Consider the following 13776-nt stretch of genomic DNA (forward strand, 5'->3'; position numbering starts at 1 on the left):
TTTATTGGTTAAACACTGAGGTTTGTGTCAGACATGGCAGGATCTGTGTCCAGCTACTTCAGTGCTGGATTTCAGAGCTGGAAAAGAAGCACTGCCACAGGGCTGTTGTTGTTGCTGGTCTTTGTCCCTCTCTGGCATCTAGGTATTGATTATTTGTTTTTGTGCCTTTTTATTTGTGCAGAAAGTCCCTATCCTGGACGGTCCCTTGCCCAGCAAAGGCTGCACCTCACCCAAGGCAGGAGCTGCTGCTGCCAAAGCCCCAACTCCTCCTCAGGACTGTGCAGAGGGAGCAGCCCCTGTGCTGAGCAATGGCCCCTCCCTGGGGCACCAGAAGCACAAGGAGAGCCCAGCCCAGCCCCAGGATCTCAGAGCCTCCAGGGAGGATGAGCAGGCTCAGCACCAGGAATGAGCTCTGGGAGCTGCTGGGAGAAGCTCTGGGGAGCTGCTGCAGCCCCCATTTGCAGTTGAGTGTGAGTAGGGGTGTGCAGGGCTGGGGAGCAGCTGCTGGGGGATATCTCCTGCAGCTCAGGTGATGCAGAGCTGCCAGGAGCCTGCCTGGCATTCCTGGAAATTTGGCTTTCAGTGGCAACATGTGCATTTCTGAGGGTTAGGGCTGCCTGCCAGCTCTGCTGTTTGAGGCTGGAAGAAATCTTGCCAATTCCATGAGGAGCAGGGCAGTAACTGCAGGAGGGGTGCAAATCCCTCTGTTCTTAGTGGTGGTCCAAGGTCATCTTAAAGCAAGAAAAAACTTCAGTCTGTCTTCAAATGATAAAAAACCCCCAACCTGTCTTAGCTGTGAATGAATCTCTGCATGGACCCTTGCCTTGTAGCAGAACTGATTCATGTTTTGTTTCCTATGCATATTTGTTACACAAAACCAAACCCCCTGTGCCTTCTCTGAGACTGTCCATGTCCAGCCAGGCCACTGCAGGTTTTGTGCTGGAGTTTGCAGTGTGCTCTTGGTCCTGTCTGTAGTCAGTGTTTGTGAGAGGTTTTCTTCTGCTGCAGCTTCTCCAGGGTTTTTGCTGTTCCCCTGAGTTCAGCAGCTTTTTCCAAGCTGACCTGTTGAAGAGCCAGCCTTTATGGACCTCCTTTATTGATGGGAGTGCAGAGCCAGCCCATAACACATTGATTTGTGATAAGAGGGAGGACTGGAAATGAGGAAAGGCAGCAGAACATTTATGTGGATTTTTTCTCTCTTATTTTTTGATCTTGGTTAAACTGAAGCAAGAGAGTAACTCTCTTCCATGGTGGAATCATTGATGAGACAGCAATTACAGATGGGGCTGTGTTCTGGTATTGAAATGGGGCCTGAAATGATAAAATCATTTGCTGAGTGATTCTAGGGAATGTTCAGATTCCAGGATCTTGAGGGATATTTCGCCTGTCTCATGAACAGTATCTCCTTGGCAGTGAACTTGGGAAGAAACAGAAGAAGCAAGGACTTCTCTCCCAGTGATTGGGTGTCACAAATGAGTGCTTGAAGGTCACCCAAAGAATTCTTGGGAGAGGCATCAGCAAAAGCAGGTTTGATATAAAAAAGTGTGACCAAATTCATTTGCAGGGTTCACTCTTTTGCTTAATAAATGGTTAAAGCACACAGAGAGAAACTAAAATAGAAAATCAGGCAATCTAAAACTACAGTCAACCAGCGTGGAGGCTGGGGATGGAAAAGGGTCAGGATGAAAGGGAATGAGGGAGATTCTCCTGTTGAGTCACAGGGTTCAGAGTAGAGCATCCTCCCAGACTGAGCCCTAGAATTATCAACAGTTCAGGCCTAAAGGTTTCCTGGAATCAGAGAATCAGTAGCAGCACTTGAACTCAACAGCAGAGAATCAGCAGGTAAGGAATTGAACAAGGGGTTTGTGTAGAATTCCCTTTAAGCACAACAGGAGCTCCCTTAGAGGCTGAACTCACAAATCCAGAGTACTCCAGAATCCAGGAGAGCAGCATTCCCAGTGCTTTGGCTTTGGCACAGCCCCAAGGACCAGGTCCAGGTGTATCCCTGGGAAAAATTCCCCTCCAGTTCCCTGTTTATAGAGAGTTGCTTTTATGGGAGTCACTTTCCAGCCTGGCTGCAATCTGGGTCAATAGCTTTCTTTGAAAGGTCAATAACAAAAATGTTCTACTTGCCTTGTTATTCAGGCAAGGAAAATCAGATTCCAGGGCTGGTGGCTAAACCCAGGAGTTTGTACTCCAGCCCTGGGAGCAGCCAGTGTTCCTGATAAGCTCAGGGTGCTGCTTATCAAGGTCAAGGCCTGAGGACATTTCTGAGATCATGGTGAGGCCTTGGGGGCTTGGAGGATTCACCTCCCCAGGAAAGCTGTGCCACTGTCCTTGTTCTGGGCTGAATTGCACAGAATCCCCCTGTGCAGCTTTGTTCAGGATGCTGCTCTGCCCCCTTCTCAAGCTGTTGTTTCAACTTAATGGTGCTGCCATTAAGTTTTCAAATCAGATTTTCTCTTTTATAACTTGGAAGTCAGCTGAAAATACTTGAGCCTTTCCAATCTCCATCGAAAGCAGAAACATTCCATTGTAACAGCAGAAAGTGCAATAACTCTGCTCATGTGCTTTTAACCCATGGTGAAATCACTGGGTAGATCCAGTGTCCAAAACCCAACCCTAACCTCCCTGAGTGGCTGTTCTGGGTAAGAAAATACATATTTTATAAAGCACATGAAAGATCTAGGGAAAAAGAGAGCACAGAGTTTCTCCACTGCCTGGAATGGCAAAGAGGAAGTTTTTTGGTATTGAGGGTTTGTCAGACTTAAATAAAGTTGTTGTCGAGGAAGAAGTGGGAGCTACAAGAGTGATTGATTAAAAATGAAACACTGGAAATACTGACCCAGGTGTGACTGATGGATCAGCCCTGTCTTTTCTTTCCAGGGGGTCATGGGCAACATCCACCCCCAAATCTGAGAGGAAGTGGGGCATGAAGCCAAGACAGGCACTTTTTAGGACCAGCTATTTTATCGATCATCAGTTCTTTGAGTATCTTTAATAAATTCTCTAATTTTCATTAGAGATCCAGAACTGGAGAGGGTTTTGATTGACTACTGAAGGAATTAAAGGTGCCATTGCTTAATTATTGTACAAATCCAGCTTGCAGAAGGCTCCTGGAAATGTATGGTTCTTTGCCTTTGGAATTGCCATTGGAGGAGTTAAATAATCTTTCCTTGTTTCTAAAAAGGTTGTCTCCACAAAACTTCAGTGTTACTGCAAACGTGTACAACTACCACCAGGTTACTCAGAGTTGTAAGCTTGGAGTAATCTTGCTGCTTTTAACTCCAGTGGCAAAACAGAGCCAAACTCAAGAATTAATGTCTTTTAAACCTCTTGGATTTCATGTGTGCAGGCTCAGGCAAAGGCTGCAGTGTATTAAAAGCCTTTTATGCTGATGCTGGAATTTAGGAGCTGGAAAAGATTGCAGGGTTTCCTCTTTTTCCACGAGCCCATGGTTTGAAAACCAGTGAATGAGAAGCTCTTTGGTTTTGGTGGCAGCTCTGGGCTGTTTGAAGAGCAGAAGTGAGGAGGTGCTCAGAGCCCTGCAGTGTCCTGAGCTCAGCTGGGATCTGCTGCCCAGGAAAGCTGTGTTCCCTGCCCTGGAGCATTCTCTGCTGCCCAGGAAAGCTGTGTTCCCTGCCCTGGAGCATCTTGGAGCATCCTCTCCTCCCTGGAAGTGTGGAAGGAATGGAGGAGCTGTTACTGGTATTGGGAATCTGCTGCTGCTGCTGCAGAAAGTTCCTGCACCTGATTGATTCCTAGGGGAGCAGCTGTGCTTTGTGAGGTCAGAAATCCTGCTCTTGTTTGGAGCAGTGCAGTTCTTCCCATTTGGATTCCTGTCACTGGGAAAACTGGGAGGGAAGAGGGATCTGATTTGCTGATGATGGGCTCTGCTTGTGGAAAACTCTCCCTCTTCTGGAGCTGCTCCTGCCTCACCAGGACATTCCATGGCCTCACCAGGACATTCCATGGCCTCACCAGGACATTCCATGGTTTCTCCAGGACATTCCATGCCTTCCTGCCTTTTCCCAGTGTCTCCTGTGCTGCAACCAGGTGTAACCTTGTAGTGTCCTCTCATACTCTGTGTTAAAACTCCTACTCTGAAGCACAAGAGGGACTCGTGGAGCTTCATTTGAGACGTCTTAAATTGAACTTTGTTCTGTGGATTCTTAAATTGGGGTTTTCTTTTGCTGTTGTCACCTGTGGGAGAGAAAATCCAAATGGTGCTGTTTGCTCTGCAGGGAAAAAGTGGGAATAATTGGGTTGTCCATAGTTTTAATTCTCCATGGCCTCTTTAGGGGTGAGGAAAAGTGGTTTGTAAAAGCTTTTGGGTCTCTCTTGGTCTGTTCTTGTGCTTAGTGATTGCTTTTCCAAGTTAATTCCTTGGAATAAAAATCCACCTTTTCTGACCCAGAGCCATCCTGGCTGGGATGGAGGAGGAGGTGGGCTTGGAGGGAGCTGGGCAGCTTCAGGAAGCTTCCCCAGTCCTGCAGAGTGGGATTTGGCAGGAGCTGAAGGTGCTCAGAGTTCCAAAGGATCTCCAGGTGTGGAGCAGCCCTGGGGGTGTTGTTTCCATCACCTCTGGGAGTAGAGAGCCCTCAGAGGTGCTCCCAAAGCTGAGGCAGCCCCAGGAAAAGCCTTGGAAAGGGAAGAGCTCCTGTTCCAGGCTCCTTCAGCTCCTGGCAGACCTGGCCTTGGGCAGCTCAGAGGAAGTTCCTGGCAGGATGCAGTGCTGGGTACCCAGGAGTGACCAGGAGCATTCCAAGGGGTTTTCCTCTCCTCCCAACCCTCTGCTCTGTGCTGGGGGTTGGGCTTGTAGGGACCTCTCCCAGCTATTCCTGGTTTCCATCCTTCCCTCATGCACTTCCAGCCATCCCCTAGGGGAAAAACCTGCTCTGCATGTCCTATTTATGTTTAATTATCACCCAGCACTTGATTAATTAGCTGAGGAAGCAGGGGATGGTAAAGCCTGTGCTTTGGACCAGGCAGCCTGGTGGGCCATTTGTTAGGGCAGTCTTGCTAATGACATTAATTAATGTGACCCCCTGGGAGCTGCAGGAGCAGGGCAGGACCAAGGAGTTGTTTTTATATCATTTCTATATTTCCATCTATTTAATGCAGCAGAAACTACTGGAGTAACTCAGCACTGGATCCCATCCTCTGGCTGGATTTTCCTTGGCATCCCAAACCTGATCCTTGTAGGAATGTCCCTAAAACTGTGTGTAGTGCTGGCTGGGAATGTCCCTGTGGCTGTTTGTGTCTGTGTCACTGCTGGGGGACATTTGGGGGGAATGAGCCCCAGTTTGTGCCCCGAGGGCTCTGTGGGGCACTTCAGTTCCTGCACTGCTTGAAGCTGATCTTGTCTAGAGGAGAATTGTGTCTTTTCCCTGTTTGTCCCATGGAGTCCCTCTTGGATTGCAGGAATTTTTATTCCCTACAAAAATAAACACTTGGCCTTTTTAAAGGAAGTGGCTGCTCTGTTTATTGGGTAGTAACTCAGAACCCTACACTTGGAAAGGTGGAGTCACTTAAAGGATCTTCATTACATTAACAAAGTGAGTGTGGAGCCACTTCCCCTCTACAGCACAGAAATGGGGTGATCCCCCTGGTTTGGGGGAATGGGGAGTGCAGGGTGCTAAAAACAACCCAAAAAGGAAGATAACTAATGGAAAAAAGGAATATAACCAATGGCACTGTGTCTTCTGCAAATTGTGCTATTCTGGGTCTTTTTTTATAATTTCAGTTTTCCTTTCTACGTTAAACCCAAGTGCCTCCTCAGTGTTTCCTTGCTCCTGGAGTGCTGTCTGTCCCTCACTCACCTGGCCACAGGTGTCTCCTGGCTGACTTCCACAGCTTTCTGAGGAGTGGCCAGAGCTTCTGGAAGGAGCTGACTCCCACCAGCTCCATGTGTCCAGTGAAGAGGTTTATTCTGATGGCTTCAGAGTGAAGAACCCACAGTCCAGCTGCTGATGGTACCCTGGAAAAATGCTCTTTTATCCCATTCTTTTTAGTCATGGGTAGCGAGGTGTTAGAGATTTGAGTGCAGACAAACTCAGCTGAGATGAGAAGATGTTCAAGAGGGAGATTCCAGGTACAGAACTTCCCTGTGAACCCTGGGAACAGACTCCAGACCCGCCAGCCAGCCCCTGATGAATATTTTCCACCTTAAAAATGGGAAGTTTTCTACGTTTTAGGGGCCTGGCACTGGAGTACACTCAGTCCCTGGGTGTTTCTCAGGCTTTTCCCTTCTTGCTAATTTTAAATGTTCTTAATGCTGCCAGTGAAATCCTTCATTTACCTTAATTAGACTCGCTTTGCATTTAATTGGATTATTAGCATTAACACTGGCTAGAATTGATAAAGCTGCAATTTAATTTGGGGAAAATTTGGACAAAAGGTGTGGTAATTGAAGTTTCTTTGGGCTGCAAACAGCTCATGGATTCCAGTGTTCTCCTGGAATTTTATTTTCCTTCTCTTTGGAGGAGTGGAGGGTATGGGAGGGGGGACACAAAACCTCCAGGTCTTGGAGCTGTGGGAGAGAGGGAAGGGATGCAGTGTGAATGGGAATCAATAAAAATCTATAAATAATCAAAACCATGGATGGAGCAGGGAGCTCTGGGCTGGGCAGCTGTGGCTGCCCCTGGATCCCTGGCAGTGCCCAAGGCCAGGCTGGACAGGGCTTGGAGCAGCCTGGGACAGGGGAGGTGTCCTGCCATGGCAGGGCTGGAATGGGATGGATTTCAAGGTTCCTCCCCACCCAAACCATCCTTTTATCCTGTTTTCCCAAAGGGAAGGTGCAGTGGAATTAAAGAGATGAACTCCTGGGGCTCCAGCACTGCCAGCATTCCTCAAGGAATGACTCATGGAGGAGAAGCAGCATTGCTGGATTCCTCCTTCCTTTCTAACTCTGTATTGTGTGTGTGGATGCACCAAATAAATCAGGAATTTCCACCAGCAGGGCCCTGGCAGGGATGTGCAGTGCAGCCAGGGGATGCTGGGCTGCTGTCCCTGCCCTCTCCTGGGTAACACCTGGGTAATTCCTGGAAAACACCTGGATCGGGTGCTGCTGAGGCCACTTCTTCCCTGCTGCAGGTGAGCAGGCAGCTGGGAGAAGCCCAGGGCTGGGGTTTGGGATGCTGGAGCAGAGCTGAGGGCACAGAGGGAGATTCCAGATTCCAGAGCTGTGCTCTGGCAGTGACTCCTGGCCCAAAGGCAGGAGACACAGCAGCCCCATCCCCAGCTCTGCTCTCCCAGCCTTGAGCACTGTTAGTAAATCCCTAATCCCTGCAAAATCATTTATTTGGGACTGTTTAGCTCTAAACTTTTAACTGCTTAGCCCTGCTAAATCCACAAGCTCATTAGCTCTCTTCAGCTGCGTTAATAACGATAATCTCTTTAATGGGAACAACTCTGGACAGGATTTACCTTCCCAAAAAAACCCTTGACTGGCACTCAGTACCCTTCTGCCCTCTAATTCTTCCCCAATTACCAGGAGCTGATCAAGAGCTGCTTTGCCCAGAGCAGAGCCCACGTCAGGCCCTGGCTCAGGCAGAAGGTGGAAGCTTTTCCCAACTCCTCATCCTTCCCTGGAGTTTGGAGCAGTGGGAAGCTCATCCCCAATGGCTCAGGCTGGAGTGTCACCTCTGCCTGGGCTCCTGTTGGGAATATCCCCTGGGATGGATGGAAAGGTTCCTCCTCCAGGGATGTGTCAGGGGGGGACTCCAGCTGGGCTGGGGGGGGCTCTCCAGTTTGCCTCGTTAGAACTGGGTTTAATCTGCTCCTTGTTCCTAAGATCTCTCTTAGTTAACAACTAAACAGCAGCAGCAACAACAAAAGAATGAGAGGTTTATCATTAATTTGCCATTCAAGGATTTTCCTTTCATCTCCAAGTTTTCTACTTTTCACATTTTCTAGCACTTCTGTTGTCTGCATTCCCTTTTTTCCCTTTGTAACACTGTCTTTTTAATGGCTGCTTTGATTTCTGTGGTTTGTGGAAGGGGTTTCCAGCCAGGCTTGGCTTTTGTGGCTGCAGCATCCCCGTTGTGGTTGCATCTTCCTGACACTCAGGAAAAATAACCCCAGACTCCCCTCTCCTGCTCCAGGATTCATCCACATCACACTCCGTAATTCCATTCCTGTGCTGGCTTTGGGGAATTGACCTTTGTGAAGCAAAAATCTATTTTTGAGTGAATTTAGAGAGGAAAACCAAAAGCCTAAACCAAATCAATGTTGACCATTTTCCTGCATTCCAGGCTTTCCAGGGGCAGGCTCCAAAGCAGGAATGTGGTGGTGGCACAGATCACACATTTCACAGAGCACCCTGATTTCACTCCTTGCACAGTGGGGATTTTCCTGCTGGGTAATTTGGGTCTCTCTTGTTATCTCATGCCATGATAAGGCCACCCCAAACCCCCAGCCCGTTCCTGCTCCACTGCTGAGGAGTCTGGAGAGGGTTTAAAGGGAGCTGGATAAAATAGGATTGCACTTCCCAGCTGACAGCTTTTGATAAGAGCCCCAGTGCTGCTCCCCAGTCCTTTTGTTTGCCCTGGGAGGTTTCCTGCCTTCCTGGGTCCTGTTCAGCTTCAGGAACCCTGGCTGTGGTTCCTTCTGGCAGGTGCAGCCAGAGTGGCTCAGGTGGGAAATCTGGACCATCTTCAGGATCTTTTGTCATCCTGGTCTCTAATAAATCATTTGGGAGGTTGCTCTGAAAAGGGGGAGGGGAGGCAGGAGGGGGGTGAAGAGGGAATTCGAGTGCCTGGCAGCAGCCAAGGTGAGGTAGAGGCTGGTGCTGCCCGGGCAGGGACCCCTCGTTCCCTGCAATTCCTGCAGGGAAACAGCAGAGAAAAAGCTTTGGGTGTGCTCAGAGGGGTCGAGCAGCCTCCAGCACCTGTCCCAGCCTCCCCCCACCCCGCTGCCCTCTCTATATTTACCCAGGGGGAGCTTTCCAAGAATGGAAGTGGTAAGATAAAACCCCAGAGGGGCTAAAATTAGCCTCAGTGCCCCAGGCCAGTCCTGCCGTGGCATTTCAGCTGTGAGCTGCACAGCCCCGGCCCCACACAGCCCCGGCCCTCCCAGCCCTGCCAGAGCCTCTCCTGCTCTGCCCACTGGGGCTTAACCCACGGCAGGACTCCCCATGGGACCCCCCTGGCCTCGGGGGCTCTGAGCATCCCCCACACCCAGGTAAGGTGGCACTGGGACCTGCTAGGGTGGGGGGAGGGGACTGGGACCCAGAGGGACAAATGTGAGCTCTGTGTGCTCTGTCACAACCTCTTCTTGGGGTCTGCAGATGCTTGGACAGCTCTGCCAGCTCAGGGGGTGACAGAACAGTGAGGGTGCCCCTGGATCCCTGGCAGTGCCCAAGGCTAGGCTGGACACTGGGGCTTGGAGCAGCCTGGGACAGTGGGAGGTGTCCCTGCCATGGCAGAGGGTGGGATGAGATGAACTTCCAAGTTCCTTTCAAAACCAAACCATTTTATGATTCCACGAATCCTGGTTTGGGCTCTCCTGGTTGAGGAGCCTCCCTCAGCTCCCCACACAAGATCTCAGGCAGCCCAAGGAGGCTCCCTTTGGAGGTGCTCTTTGTGTGTGCAGGAAATGTCACAGCTGCTCTTTTCCTTTTCCACACCATTTCCCTTGGGACTCTAACTGGGAACACAACTGTCTTTTTGACTCAAACCTGCAGTAACCCCCAGCCCATTCTCCATGAGGGTGGGTGATCCCAAAGCTCCAGAGCTCATCACTGGTGTGTCCAATGAGGAGCAGCAGCGTTGGAATTTCTCACATTTCTGTATAAATTGGGCCAACGGGTGGCAGCCCAGCAGAGCTTTGCTGTTGCAGCCATCAGACTTGTCCCAGTGTCCCCAGCTGTGCTGGTGGCCTTGCTGGGGTCACCCTGAGCTGGTGGCCGTGTCCCCATGGGTGATGTGGGACAGGTCCCCGTGACTGCCCTGGCACCGATGGGCTCAGGTGCTCAACGAGGCTGATTGCTCCTTCTGCTTATCAGATAATTAACTGTTTGCTATGCCTCCTTTGCTAATTAATTGTCCCGTGTAGCTCCTTGGCCTCTCCCAGGACAGGTCAGCCCTGGCTCTGCCTCTCCCGAGGAAACCCGAGCTACCCCGGGCTGCCGAGACATTCCTGTGCCCACCCCAGCGTTTCCAGCTGCTCAGGTGCCAGCCGGGACATCCCATCCCTGTCCCCCGCTGTCCCTCGGCTCCAGAGGCCACATCCCGTGTGCAGAGCCCAGCGAGGCTGCCAGGGTTGGGTGCCACTGGGTGTGACCAGCTCAGCACTTCCACCCTTCCTCCCTCAAATCCCTCAGCCGAAACATCCCAGACCCTTCTGCCGCCGTGACCACGGGGCTCCAGCAGGCAGGAGGAGGAACGGTGGGATTCTAACGCTGGCATCGTTTGGAAGGGAGATGCTGGAAGATCCCTAATCAAACTGACTGCTTCACATTCACCTCATCTCTCAGGACTGGGGACAAGGGATGGAGGGACAGGACAAGGGGAATGGCTTCCACTGCCAGAGGGCAGGGATGGATGGGATATTGGGAATTAGGAATTGTTCCCTGGCAGGGTGGGCAGGCCCTGGCACAGGGTGCCCAGAGCAGCTGGGGCTGCCCCTGGATCCCTGGCAGTGCCCAAGGCCAGGCTGGACACTGGGGCTGGGAGCAGCCTGGGACAGTGGAAGGTGTCCCTGCCCATGGCAGGGGTGGCACTGGGTGGGCTTTAAGGTTCTTCCCACCCAGACCATTCCATTGGTCAGGATTTTATGGGATTCTGACCCACGTACCCACTACAGCACTGAGCTCCATTTTTCCCTCAGCCTTCCACCCATGTGGATTTCCTCACGTGGTGCCAGGGCCATGAGCACATCAGCAGTATCCTCATCCAATGTTTGTCCATTTCTCGGAGAATCTTCCTTTTGTTGAGTATAAACTTGCACTAAAACGCAGCTCTCGGTGTCAGGGACTGGTTCTAACCTGGGCTTGGTGTCGGTTCTGCCATCCTGTAGATCTTCGGCCTCATCCTTTACCATGAGAGCGGCACATGGAGCCCACACCCGACGAAATGAGCCTGATGGACATCAACAAGATGTTCTCCCTGCTGCAGCCCAGGGATGACGAGGAGGACAGCGGGGAGAGCGAGGAGCTGAGCCGGGCGGTGTGCCAGGACGACCACGAGGCGCTGGCCAGGCTCCTGTCGCAGGACAGGTACAGGAGGCTGATCGACCGCCGGAGCGGCTGGGGCGTGCCCAGCACCCCTCTGCGCCTGGCGGCCGCCCGGGGCTGCGTGCGGAGCCTGCGGCTGCTGCTGGCGCACGGCGCGCTCGTGGACAGCCTGGACGTGAAGGCGCAGACCCCGCTCTTCGTGGCGGTCAGCAACGGGCACGGCGAGTGCGTGCGGCTGCTGCTGGAGGCCGGCGCCAGCCCCGCGGGCAGCGCCTACAACAACTGCTCGCCGCTGCTGCTGGCCGCCAGGGACGGCCGGGCGGCCATCGTGCGGCTGCTGCTGGAGCACGGCGCCGAGCCCAACGTGCGGGCCCGCCTGCCCGAGTGGGCGGCCAACGCGGCGGCCTGCTCAGGCCCGCTGTACCTGGCGGCCGCCTACGGGCACCTGGAGTGCTTCCGCCTGCTGCTGCTGCACGGCGCCGACCCCGACTACAACTGCACCGAGCAGGCCGTGCTGGCGCAGATCCGCGAGCCCAAGACGCTGCTGGAGACGTGCCTGAGGCACGGCTGCCGCGGCGACTTCATCCGCCTGCTCATCGACTTCGGGGCCAACGTGTACCTGCCCGGCGTGCCCGCCGACGGGCCGGCCCCGCGCAGCGAGGGGCTGGAGCTGCTGCTGCACGCCAGAGGTGACCGGGCTGCGAGCCCGCGGCCGGAACGGGCACGGCTCTTCTCTGATTCCCTCTTCCCAGCGGCCACACCCGGGTGTTCCTTCAGCCGCCGTTCCCCTCGCAGCGTTACTTCGCTGTGGCTGCCCCTGGATCCCTGCGGGTGTCCAAGGGCAGGTTGGACGGGGCTTGGAGCAGCCTGCCATAGGGGAAGGTGTCCTTGCCCATGGAATGAGATGAGCTCACCGCCGGAGTTTCCCCTCCCTTGTGGGGTTACCCCCTGCTTTTCACCCTTGCTTTCCTTTCTGCTGCTCAGCTTGGGCTCTCCTGTGCCACCCAAGTCTAAAATCCTGCACCTCTTTCCATGTGGGGTTGAAGGATTTCTTCTCCATGCCCGGCTCTCATGGGAGCTTGTTCCAGAGTCCATAGCCCCAGCACAGAGGTTGAGTTTTCATAGGATCATGGAATTTTCATAGGATATGGAACGGTTTGGGTTGGAAGGGACCCAAAGATCATTTTGTCCCAATGCTGTCGGGTTTGCTCAGCCCATGTCCCTTTCCTTTGGATAATGCCGGGTTGGAGGGCAGCAGGGTTGTGTGTTTTGAAGGTGACCATGTGATTTTCCTTCCACAGCTCATCCCAAATCCCTGCTGTCCCAATCCCGGCTGGCCATGAGGCGTCTCCTGAAGCAGCCCGGCTGCTCGGCCACCCTCGGAGAGCTGGAGATCCCCACAGCCCTGGCCAAATACCTGCAGCACCAGCCGTGATCCCAGCCTGCCCAGGGACACCCACTCTGAGCACCCCAGTTAAAACCTGCTCCACCCTGGCAGTGAATCCCTGACATCTGTGGAACGCCCAGGAATTTGTGATCTCAGGTTCATTTTTGCTGCCAGGTGTCTCCAGAAAGCCGTGCCCATGTGGAGAGATGGGAAGGGAAGGGGGAGAGAGAACAGGAGGTCTCAGCTCCTGGTTTGCAGCAAAGCGAGGATAGAGCGGGATCTGGTTCCCCTGGGTTTGCCTCAGACCATCTGTACTGAGGGATTTTACACCTTGAGCTGAGTTTAGTTGGAGAAGGGGCTGGGAAAGAGTGTGGAGAAATTCTTGGCTGTGAGGATGGGAATTGTTCCCTGGGAGGGTGGGCAGGCCCTGGCACAGGGTGCCCAGAGCAGCTGGGGCTGCCCCTGGATCCCTGGCAGTGCCCAAGGCCAGGCTGGACACTGGGGCTGGGAGCAGCCTGGGACAGTGGAAGATGTCCCTGCCATGGCAGGGGTGGCACTGGATGGGCTTTGAGGTCTCTCCTGATTCCAGGATTCCCAGAGAAGTTCCCAAGTGACTCCTTCACTTGGGAGGGGCAGGACTGGGGCTGGCCCTGGCTGTGTGTGCCCGCCCCACTGGGGGCAGAGCCCCAGCATCCCCACTGCTCTCCCTGCCCCAGCTCTGACCCTAAACATCATCTTCTCACCCCAAAAGTGCTTCCTTCTGGGAAGGCTGAGGGTCTCCCGTGGTTGGGCAGGGCTGGGGTTTGGATTAAACTGTTCTGTTCTTGGTATGAAGCTGCTGTGGCTTGTCTGGTGACACCCCATGTCTGACAGCCCTGCCAGGATGGCTGGGCAGGGACGAGGGAATGGCTGCACACGGGGAATTGCAGGCTGGAGTGGGGCATCCCAGCACTGCCTTTGTGTCCCTCCATCCCTCCTGCCTTGGGCACTGGGATTGCCCTCACCGGTGGGGCTGGAGGTGCCCTCCTGGCTCTTCCCACAGCCAGGAGCTGATGGATCAATCCTGCTGCTCCTTGGCAGCTCAGTGCCCACCCAGCCGTGGTGCTCTGGATGTTCTGCACCGCTTTTGGGATGCAGCACTTGTTCAGTGCTTCATTCCCTCCTGCCCTGTGGCATTCCAAAGGGAAGTGTTCCCAGGGCTCAGAGCTCCAGG

The 13776-nt window shown here is 53.2% G+C and overlaps 2 protein-coding genes and 1 long non-coding RNA gene across 7 annotated transcripts in view; 2 read left to right on the plus strand and 1 right to left on the minus strand.

The window, feature by feature from the left end:
- LOC132333974 (myotubularin-related protein 8-like) overlaps positions 1-5467 on the plus strand; it is a 24869-nt gene extending 19402 nt beyond the window's left edge. For all 5 annotated transcript variants that reach the window (XM_059859604.1, XM_059859605.1, XM_059859602.1 and 2 more), the window contains one exon: positions 182-5467. In XM_059859604.1, coding sequence (XP_059715587.1) covers positions 182-409 — 228 coding nt within the window. In that variant the 3' untranslated portion in view covers positions 410-5467. The remainder of the gene's footprint in view (positions 1-181) is intronic.
- LOC132333977 (uncharacterized) lies at positions 2980-11024 on the minus strand. The gene is made up of 2 exons (XR_009488310.1): positions 10798-11024; positions 2980-6532 (listed from the first exon to the last, which is right to left on the minus strand). It is a non-coding gene; the product is annotated as an uncharacterized LOC132333977 (long non-coding RNA).
- A 30-nt stretch (positions 11025-11054) lies between these two features.
- ASB12 (ankyrin repeat and SOCS box containing 12) lies at positions 11055-13397 on the plus strand. The gene is made up of 2 exons (XM_059859608.1): positions 11055-11865; positions 12478-13397. Exons 1-2 carry the CDS (start codon positions 11055-11057, stop codon positions 12609-12611), a joined length of 945 nt encoding a protein of 314 aa, XP_059715591.1. The 3' UTR covers positions 12612-13397.
- The last annotated feature ends 379 nt before the right edge of the window (positions 13398-13776 follow it).

The sequence above is a fragment of the Haemorhous mexicanus genome, chromosome 14 (genome assembly GCF_027477595.1).
Source record: "Haemorhous mexicanus isolate bHaeMex1 chromosome 14, bHaeMex1.pri, whole genome shotgun sequence".
NCBI lineage: Eukaryota > Metazoa > Chordata > Aves > Passeriformes > Fringillidae > Haemorhous > Haemorhous mexicanus.